At 28.5% G+C, this 10,926-nt stretch overlaps 3 protein-coding genes across 3 annotated transcripts; 2 read left to right on the top strand and 1 right to left on the bottom strand.

Moving 5' to 3' along the window:
• Window positions 1-154: 154 nt before the first annotated feature.
• OCT59_001046 (uncharacterized protein) lies at window positions 155-1,883 on the bottom strand. The gene has a single exon (XM_025311277.2). The coding sequence runs from the start codon at window positions 1,759-1,761 to the stop codon at window positions 232-234; it is 1,530 nt and encodes a 509-aa protein (XP_025173294.1). The 5' UTR covers window positions 1,762-1,883; the 3' UTR covers window positions 155-231.
• A 1,446-nt stretch (window positions 1,884-3,329) lies between these two features.
• Window positions 3,330-4,739, top strand: OCT59_001045 (uncharacterized protein; the record flags this gene model as incomplete). Its single annotated transcript, XM_025319649.2, has 1 exon — window positions 3,330-4,739. The coding sequence occupies one exon, from the start codon at window positions 3,330-3,332 to the stop codon at window positions 4,737-4,739; it is 1,410 nt and encodes a 469-aa protein (XP_025173293.1).
• A 5,206-nt stretch (window positions 4,740-9,945) lies between these two features.
• OCT59_001044 (uncharacterized protein) lies at window positions 9,946-10,820 on the top strand. Its single transcript, XM_025319648.2, has 4 exons — window positions 9,946-10,048; window positions 10,112-10,186; window positions 10,264-10,329; window positions 10,396-10,820. Exons 1-4 carry the CDS (start codon window positions 9,973-9,975, stop codon window positions 10,638-10,640), a joined length of 462 nt encoding a protein of 153 aa, XP_025173292.1. The 5' UTR covers window positions 9,946-9,972; the 3' UTR covers window positions 10,641-10,820.
• The last annotated feature ends 106 nt before the right edge of the window (window positions 10,821-10,926 follow it).

The following is a 10,926-nucleotide window of genomic DNA, read 5'->3' as shown; positions in this document are numbered from 1 at the left end:
AAAAAAGGTTAATAATTCCGATCGACACTATATATACAGCATAGGTATTATATATTCATAAAATAATATATGGTAAATTTCAAATAATTATTATTACTTCTGAATTATAAAATTTTCTTTCTTTATTGAGAACTGCTCAAATGAATCACACATTTGACAAAAAATTGTATATCATCATTACATAATAAAATCATTCAATTAAATCTCGCTAAATATCACTATTAAACATTACTAATGAGGTTGAATTCGAATTTGTCCTGGATATGATAATGATACGACAGGGTAAATTTTTGATGGAAGTTTCCTCCACGTGGAAATTTCTGGATACCTTTTATCATTGATTGAGAACGCTAAAGTTTTTTCATTCATATTCAAATGAACGGTTATCTTATCACCCTCCGCATAAGTCGCTTCACCACGCTTGAATTTACTATCGTTCCAATAAAGCCCACTTGAAGCGAAAACCCATCCATTCCTTTGATAACCTGCAAAACTTTCTACATCAAAACTTTTACCCGCACAAATACCAATATACATTTTTTTGCATCCTTTATCAACGATTAGATTCCACTCATATATACCTTTATCATTAATTAAAATTTTTCCTTTAACATTTTCTGTTGATTTACAACTACTCAATGCTCTCACAGTAGATCCAGTCTTTTCAATTACAAGGTCTGATCCACATGCTGACTCATCCCAAATAAAGTTTAATTTACTAATTAAAGGTGGAGAATTAACAATAGGGGAGCGCAAGTTATCCGGAGTTAAAGTTTCAGAAGTGGGAAAAAAATTATTTTGATTGGCGGTAACAGGAGACAAATTATTTTGTTTAAAGGAAACGGGAGTTTCAGTTGTAAATGAAGAAGGTAAACTAAGATGATTTCTAGCGTAAAATCTATAGGCGTCAACTATCTTTTCAGGAGTAATAATATCCAATGGTTCTAGAACATCTGTCAAAATTTTTCCATCTATACGTCTAATATCAATAAATTCAAGTAGAGGAGTTAAGATTTCAGTTAATTGTGGACGAAAAAGGTGAAATTCTGTATTTTGTACGATGATATTCGAATCTTGTATTTGATCTATTTTATCCATAGTAGGTAAATAATTTTCAAGCATTTCTACTGCATCCTTTGAAATTTGGTGTGCTACATGGATGATCACAAATCGAAATACTTCATATTCCGTCGCTGGCAAGGATTTTCCTTTCCCTCTTACATATGATAAAAGAAATTTTAAAGCAGGGAAGGATAGTTGATTATATTCAATAGTGTTCAAGGGCATTGATGATACATATTCGGCCAATATTTGAAGAAGAGAATTTTCTTCCGATGGTGACAATTTGACAAGAGCCCTTGATAATAATTCTGGAACATTTGATTCTGCCGATGGTTTCAAAAAAAATCCAATTACTCTAATAATATAATCCGAAAGATTCTTTAATTGGAAATAATCTGCTGCATGGTAAATATCGATAATAGTATCATTTTTCAATTCTTCAGCTGTACAAAATCCGGTATATATATAATTGAGTATAATTTTCATGGCAATTGATTTTATCTCAGGAAAACGTATCTGATTTTCATAAGTTTCTTTCATCCCATTATAAATAAAACCATTAAACACTTCACATCTTGCCGCCAAAATTGCCTTACACGCGTAAAAGCTTCCATCTTCGCATACAATAGTGATATCACTATAGTTTGGGTTGTTTATTAACAATCTCAAATCAGTTGCTAACGAATATCCCTTTGCCATTTTATCGTTCAAAATAAGACAAATAGAAAAAGAAAAGGAAAGAGTAATGTGAAAAAAAAGAAAAAAAAGTTTGCGTAAAATTTATCCGAGCGGAGGAGAGCGGAAGAAGGGTGAGATGGTTGAGAGAAGAAATTTGATTTATACATATCCTAATACGCGTATTATTACGTAATAATAGCCCCCTGATGCATGTATAAACCCGAAATTTCCCGTTTTCTAAATTTTTGAAGATTGCGTTTTATTTCCAACGTATTCCGCAGAATAGTCGATATTCATGATATATTAATGATTTACTTAATTTCAGCCCAAATGTTTTAATTCCAGCCAGTTTTGTAGATGATCTTGATGATCTTTATATTTACCGAATAAAAAATGAGGCTTCTAATTTCTGCAGCAACAAAAAGAGTGTCTAATCGCGGTGACTAGTTTTATATGGCGAATTTCAATAGTTTAGACAAATTCTGCTAAGATATTTAAAAATAATATAATATCTTAAATTTTTTAATTCGTGATTATTGTTAAAATATAATAAAATAATAATAATAATAGTTTCATAAACCATTTCCGTTCCTTAACATCTACGACCTACATCACCCTTCAATATTATTCAATTACGTGTAACATGATATCCTTAATCGGTTAGATTCAATTAATGATAACTAAGTATGATATCAGAAGTTAATGCAGCAGGTATCGAATTTCGGATAAATAATTAGATCCGATAATTTTTGAGACCTTCTGTTATAGTCTTTTTGTACAAATAATAAATTAATTTATTCAGGAACAAAATCGATTCGTTCTTTAGAAATTAAAAATAAATATAGGTCTTATGAATTAACTAGAATCATCATTTTAATCACGAATAAGAGTTATATTTTAAATTAACTGATGATCAAACAACTTAGTAATACAAAGATAATCTTTAAATTAGCTAACCAGATTGGGCAAAATTATTTTTTCAGCCGCACTAATGTAACGTGTCAATCACAATCATGCTGTCTAAAGTAAAACATTTCCCAAAGTCTCCAAAAAAAGAATATTATCAAGTGAACGGTTATTTTATTTATATTTATACCGACTGATTTCATTAGTTTAAATTAGGAAATTTTCAAGAAAATCATTGAGTTACCGTTCATGAAAAAAGGAATTATCGTCCGAATTTGTTACTTATATTAATGCACAAATTTTTTCGCGTTTCGTGAAATTTTCGATTTTGAAATACTTATGATGAAATAAATAGTAAATTACGCAGAGTAAATTTATTCTTTTCTTTGTCTCTAATTTTTTGTGCAGTAATCATGTGAATATTCGGTAAATTATCTTTATCATGCGATATAGAAGATTTTTGTGATCGACGCCGCCATTTATATTTCCTGTAGTGTAACTTACCTGTAAAGCTATATTAAAGAGTGGTCTCCCTAAATTGAACATATTTTTTTTACCTGGATATCAAAATAAGATCATAAATTGGAATAAATACCCAAAGAGTATTTTATTATTTTTTATTTTTTTTGTCAAGTTATTATATTACTTCATTATTTTATTAACAAAAAAATTTCTTTCCAAAAATGACGCGAGGACATTCATTAGTTAAAGATCTGAGTATGTTAATTGATAATTCAAAATATAGTGACATTGAAATTATATGTGAAGATGGTGTTAAAATTTATGGATGTAAAGCAATTCTTGCTTCTAGGTCTGAAGTGTTTGATAGAATGCTTTATAATGGAATGAAAGAGAGTTATGAAAAACAAATTTTTTTTCCGGAAATTAATTCATCATCTATGAAAGTTGTCATGGAATTTTTATATACTGGACGCAATGTTGGTGATTTATTAACAAGTGATAATATTGTTGGAACTTATCATGCGGCTGATTATCTTCAACTTCCTGATCTTCAAGATTCTATTGTTGAAACTCTTAAGGAATCTTTAAATCAACGATATTATGGTGTCGTACCAGAATTGTTATCTGAATCTATTGAAAAGATGTCTGAGTCTGCAGAAAATTCTTTTCTTTCGTTATTAACAGAATCTGTTGCTAAAATTTCATTAAATACTATCGATTATAGTAGACTTTCATTTGAAGCATTTCAATATTTATTATCATACACTTTTAATAAAGAGAAACCTTTCGCTACACCTGAATATGAGGTTTTAAGATTTGGAGCAATCCGTGCGGCGTATCAAATCTCAAATGATGCTGCAACTTCACTTAAGATTAGATTACCAACTTTAGAAAAGATGGGTTGTCCTAGAAAAATAGATTCAAAAATATATGATGGTGAATTTATTATTAATCGTTCAAAGATTGCTGAATTATTGACGAATTTAGTTGATCTCATTGATTTTAGACGTATTGATGGAAAAATTTTAAAAGAAATTATTGATCCATTAGAAATAGTTCCTGTTGATGTGATTATTAACGCTTATCGCTTTTTAATTAAAAATAAAAATTTGCCCGCTACTAGAGGGATTCCTTACACGGATGATAAATCAGGATATGTCTGGGATAAACAAGCTAGTGGTTCTCAATTATCTGTTGAAAGGAATGGTGCAGTAGTTAGGGCTATAAGAGGATGTTTGACACATCAAAATGTTAGAGCGAGCATCGAAATATTTGATTTAGGTATTTATGAATGGGATGTTATTATTGAAAAAAGTTGCACCTATGCTTGGATAGGAATTTGTTCATCAGAAGAATTTAATTATGAATGTTTTGTTGGAGTTCAAGCAAGTGGTTGGGTCTTTGGATCAAATGGACTATGTTATAATAATAATCATTGCATAAATTATGGTACGACTTTTGGTGAAGGAGATATAATCACCGTTCATTTAAATATGGATAATAGAACTTGCGCATTCTCTATTAATGGTAAAAAATTTCCTACGGTTTGTTCTTGGACGAATCTTCCACCAAAAGTGTATCCTATGGTATCATTAAAATATCCTGGAAAGTTTCGAATTCAACGTCATTAAATTTTTGGTTTTTTTTTTGTTATTATTTTTTTTTCTTTATTTTCATATGAAATTTCATTAACAATTTTTTTTTTGTATAATTATGAAACACTTTCAATCCAATTATTATTTTTTTATTTTTTTTTTGAAAAAAAAATGTAAAAAATTATGTAATTTAACAACCAATTCTTCAAAAATTCAATAAATCAAAGAAGTTTTTAATTCATTAATTATATTGTTATTTTTTTTTTTAATGAAATCGTATTTTTCTTTCGAATATTAAAGAAAAAAGTTGGAGTTAATCACTAATTGATACCAGGGTACTTTATCAAAAACAATTTGCAGGGGTACGATATATATTATATAGTAATCTATTTACGTCGTGCTTATTATAAATGGTCCAATTTTGCAAGATTGATTTATTATAAATGAAACTATACTTTCTGCTAATAAAAACCGGTAAACCAGATGCAATCAATTAGGTTAATAGAATAAATAAATACATTATAATTCAACATCTACTTATGCAATATAATAACATTGATGCTCCTTTACCTGCGATTGTAATAAGATATCCTGCCAATTGAATGTATTAAGCCGAAGCTACCCTGCCGTCCTCTGATGAGTAGTAATGATACAATTACCAAGTGAAGAAATATTAACCAATTCACTTCTAAAAATCATATTATTTGGTATACCTAAATAAGAAATTCGATATGATTGGCTATTCTACAAGACGAATTTTTCGCTAACTATAAATTCGTACACGACAAAATGGAGAGAATGGACATAAAGGTTGCGATTCAAAGTATGGAACAGCAAATAAAAATGATAAGGGTAAAGAAATAGTCAAAGATGGAATAAAAGATATGATGAAAAGGAGGATATTTTTGCAGGACAGTATAGAGGTTTCAAGAAAAAAATTACCGGATGGAGGGATTAATTAACGAAAAATAGTCCATATAAAATTTTCTTTTTTCTTATTTGTATATTTTTTTTTTCTAAAGAGTGTAGCTATTTCTTTTCATCACTAATTTCACCGCTGTAGACTGAACATTAAGATTCGTTACGTATCCGATCAATCATATGTTTGGTCTAAGTATTTATGTGATGCTTGTAATTTTATATATTTTACTTCAATAAAGAAATGCGTGTCAGTAAAAAAAAATGCTATACTACGAGGCGGATGTGGTTTTTTGTTTTTAGGACCAGCATGATAACATCTGATCGCAATGAGATTGCTACACGTGCTTGATAATGCAGCAACGTCGTACTAATCGCATACTAAATACTTCAAGATTTTAGGTCAAAAGTTATTATTAAATAATCTTTTATTCTTTAATGATTAACCCGACCATTCTTTGTTTATCTACCACAATTTTTTTTTTTTAAAAAAAAATTATTTCTAATCTGTCAGCTGGTGGTACTGTAATGTTGTACTCTCTAGATCTTCCAAATTTTATAAATTACATTCTTAGATTATAGTAATCCGAATCCGAATTCGAATTCTAAATCTAGTACAAATATACAAAACACAAAATAGACTTTTCTATAGTGCTTCAACCTGTATCCTGACCGGATTGATCCGGATTTTTTTTTTTCTTTCGGATATCCGGATTTCACGGTTTCATCCGGTTGAAACCGAAATCCGGATGAATTTTTTTTATTTACATAGCACCATATCTAAATAGTAAACTTATTATCACGTGACACCGTTAAATTTTCTGATTTTTGAATAAACATGGCGTAATGTACATATTATGGAGCTTTTAAAAAGCACGTACTATGCGTATTTTGTCCTGCTCTACAACTTTACTTAAAGGTCAAAGTAGGGTTTAGAATGAAAATTTTCACTTTTATATATAGTATAGGGAGTGCGTGTTGCTACCCGCGTATAAACTTTAAACTCTTATTATAATATCACTTTTAAAAAATTATTTAATTAATAATAACTTTAATATTTATTTTCATTATACAAATCAAGTTTATTTACAAATAAAAATAGTAAAATATAATTATTAAAATAAAATTCTATTATTTCATTTAATTCACATTCATCCTCTATTAAATTTATGGAGGAAACACATCAATACGATCCATAGTTTGCATTTACGCTTTAAAAATACCATTTTTCCAAATAAACCAGGATCTAATGAATTTCTTTTTGCTGTAATATGATTTCCTGCATCAGAAAAAAGCCGCTCAGAAGCTACAGAAGTAGCAGGAATACCTAAATATTTTTGTGCAATTATAAAAAGAATTGGAAAATTTTCTTATTTTGCTTTCCACCAATCTAAAAGATTTTATTCTCTAGCAATTGGCATAAGAAAATAACTAGTAATTTCATCATCTGTTGCTGATAAAGTAGTATTTTCTATTCTCTGTTCTTTGAAGTATTTCTTTTGCTTTTTGTTCACGTCTTGCCCTATGCTCCGTAAAGATCTACTTGGAGTTGGGTTTTCAGCAATTGAAATTTCAGCAATTAAATGAACTTGTTGAAGTAATAGTTGTAGGTGATGACGGAATACTTTGTTGGTTTATTTCCCATTTTAATTGGTCATATTGAGCTTTTAAAGTAGATTCTTCTTTTTATATTATTATCAGATATAAAATCAAGATTTTTATATCGTGGATCTAAAAGTGCTGCCATAATACCAAACTCATTTGGTATTGCCCAATAATGCTTTAAACCCATATAAATATTTTTTTTTTTACTTTTCCAAAACTTCTCTAATATTATTATAATTAATTTCTTCTGAATTAGAATTAATAACTTCATCAAAATCATCTTTCATACCAACTATTACATGGTTCCAAAGAATTTGTAAGATCTGTAATAATAGGCATCATTTGACTTAATGTAACAAGTATTTCCAGAAAAATCTCGTGTAGCTTTCCCAAATGGTGCTAAAATATTGCATAATTCATCTAATAATTCCCATTCATTATCATTCTTTTTTTTTAATTTAGCACCATCAGCTTTTTTTTCACGTATAAAGGAACAAGATAAATTTATATTCAGTTGAAGAATTGCGTACTGAGTCGATCCCAGGCTAAATATGATGAATTCCAATAATGGTGTAGTTAGCCGAAAAATAATTAGCCGCAACATGATCCGGTCCCGGCTCAGGCGTAGATCGTATTTCGGCTAACTACACCATTATTGAATTAATAATGAATTACATCTTAAATAGTTAAAATAAAATTAATATATTATTAAATATAAATCACAATTTAAAATTTAAACGTGTTTACCTGGTGTATTAAATGTAATTGCTCTTCATAACCACTATCTTTTTGTACCTTAACTAGTCGTTCAATTTGTTTTAGAGTTAATTAATTGTTTTACACGTGTTGTTAAAGCTTCCACAAGTTTTAAGCCTCTTCCAATAGCTAATTGTAAAGTATGTGCTGCACAGGAAAGTCTTTCAATTGGTGCTAATTCACGAATTGAATTGCCATAATATTAGCACCATTATCAGTTGTTATTATTAATACACGATTTTCAATTTCCTATTTTTGAATAATATTCTTAATAGTTTTTGTAATTGCCTCTGCAGTATGTGGTGCTGGAAAATAAGTGATTTCAAGTAAAACATCTATTATTTCAAAATCTTTGATTAATCGTTGCCGTTAAACCCAAATAACCATGTTTTGAACAACAAGACCACAAATCAGTAGTTAAGGATATGGATTGGGCAGTTTTTAAAAGTTGTATTAATTTGTTTTTATTATATCCATAACTTTGGGCAATCATCATTCTAATTTTTCTCTCTCCAGGAATTATAAATTTTGGATCTATAATATACATATGATGTTCAATATAAGCTTTATGAGTTACAGTGGAAAGAGATTGTGTTGTTGAAAGAATCCATCGTAAGGTAGATTCTTCCTTTTCTTTTTGTCCATTCTTGCAAATAGATTGTGTAGGTTGTAATTTAATTTCGAATCTACTTTCTGATGGAGGTATAATACCATGTTTAATAGCATAACTACTAAGATTTCCTTGTAGACCCATCATACTTATAATTTTTTGTGCACTTTCTCCATTTTCCATTTCAAACTGACAATATGCGCGCATTTCTCCTTTATCATTATGCTTTTAATAAAATGAGTCCATACCAACTTTGGATTGTGATCTAGTTATTGCAGGTACCGATAATTCTGATAATTTTGCTACTTGAACAATTTCAACAACTTCATCACTACTAGAGTCTTCATTTTAAAGGTATATAATTACTATCATCTGTCATAATTTATGGTCTAATTTATATGTAATATTAGAACTTAATTTCAAAATGAAATTGTGATAAAACGACCAAATTGCAATTACGGCATTTATATAGTGTTTATTTGGATTTAATTTTGAAAAAATTTCACGAAATTCAATAATAAAAATGCCACAAAATTCTATAAAAATGACACATTGTTATTTAGCAAATTTTTAAAAAGCCACAAAAAAATAAATTTTATTTAAAAATACCACGAATTTTGGTAAAAAAACAGCCACAAATTTTATGTAAAAAAAAGCCACAAATTTTATTATTAAAATAGCCATGACTTTATTGAAAATGCCACAAATTTTATTTAAAAGAACCACGAATTTTATTTAAAAATAGCCACGAATTTTACTTAAAAATCGCCACGGATTTTATTAATAAAGCCACTAATTTATTTAAAAGAACCACGAATTTTATTTAAAAATAACCACGAATTTTACTTAAAAATCGCCACGGATTTTATTAACAAAAGCCACAAATTTAACACTTTTTTTAAATTAATCATTCAGTGATTTCAGTCAATGGTAAAAAAATTTTGATATGTAAATCTGATCCGGATTTCGGGTCGAAGCACTACTTTTATAAACAACCATTTAGTATAATAATTCTATTTGTTATTTTTTTTTTTTTTTTTTTTTTTGATAAACGTATTTTTTTTAAGTTTAATGTTATTTAGTGCCACGTTACAGAATTTAATCTCATGATGTACATACAAAATTCAATCAGACAATAACTTTAGAATTAATATTGTTCATTTTATTTCAGTTTTCAGAATCTTGTGTACACTTGGGTGATTAACGAATTACGTCCGGTTTTTGTCCAATAATCGTCCTGTAAATCTGTAAAATTGGTAATTTATTTTGTTAAAGTGATTTGCATGAGGTAGCACGAATCTGAAAAAAGCAATATATTACACGACTAAACGAACGAGTTAATCAAACTATTAGTTTGTTTTTCATTCATTACAAGGAAAAATGCGATCAGAGATATTATATGCTATACATGTGTTAATGGCAATAATTGCTGGTGTAAGTGCAACAATTCAATCAGGTATTTACTTTTGAATTATTCATTTTCATAACAGAATTCACTAAACAAACGAGTGTGTCACAGCGGCTGTAGCAAAACTTCAAGCTAAGGGAGGAAAATCATTTTCTGCTCTTGTAGCAACTTTAATTGGAGCCTTTTGTAAGTAAATATTCAATTCCTTCTAATTTTCAAAACTATCGTAGAAAATCCAACTAATTATTTTTGTTTATGTTTAGTTATATTGATATATTTTCTCATCGATTCAAGATTACAGTCCCCGAACTTCAGAGAAGTATTTATAAGTAATTATAATTATATTCTTTACATGTCTTAATATAAAAATTAACCTTATTTTACACTATTTATAGATGAACCAATTTATCCATGGCTAAGTGGATTACCTATTGCAATAATTATCTTAACTCTTATATTTACAGTTCCAAACCTAGGAGTTGCTGTTGTATTAAGTGTCATGGTTGCTAGTCAATTAATCTTTGCTTGTATAATTGATCATTTTGGTTTACTTGGTGTAACTGCAAGAGATTTTACTTGGCAAAGGGGTATCGGATGTATTAGTATGGTTGCGGGTGTTGTACTTATCAGTTTTTATTAATATAAAATGCGATGGATTATGTTATGACGAATTCACTAAACAAATGTAATGTAAATATCTTATTAGTAATTCCTGAATTATTTGATATTTAGCAATAAGCAATTCTATTAGTTCAGTGATACTTATGATTATTTGAAAACTTGATTGGTAATAAATTTATTTAATTTATTTAATACTTTGACCGAGTTTTGTTATATTTTATTTCGTGATCGTAATTCGAAACTTGTTTTTTGTTGTTAGAATAGCATTATTTTTATCATATCAATTAAAAATATCGAGAATGATA

This window comes from Rhizophagus irregularis, chromosome 1, assembly GCF_026210795.1.
Source record: "Rhizophagus irregularis chromosome 1, complete sequence".
Taxonomy (NCBI): domain Eukaryota; kingdom Fungi; phylum Glomeromycota; class Glomeromycetes; order Glomerales; family Glomeraceae; genus Rhizophagus; species Rhizophagus irregularis.
Note: the sequence above shows the minus strand (reverse complement) of the source record. Positions and strands in the feature narration are given on the sequence as shown.

Coding starts and splice junctions, on each gene's coding strand:
- OCT59_001046 (XM_025311277.2), bottom strand. CDS start 1,761: ATGGCAAAGGGATATTCGTTAGCAACTGATTTGAGATTGTTAATAAAC.
- OCT59_001044 (XM_025319648.2), top strand. CDS start 9,973: ATGCGATCAGAGATATTATATGCTATACATGTGTTAATGGCAATAATT. Junction 10,187..10,263: donor AACTTTAATTGGAGCCTTTT/GTAAGTAAATAT, acceptor GTTTATGTTTAG/TTATATTGATATATTTTCTC. Junction 10,330..10,395: donor CTTCAGAGAAGTATTTATAA/GTAATTATAATT, acceptor CACTATTTATAG/ATGAACCAATTTATCCATGG.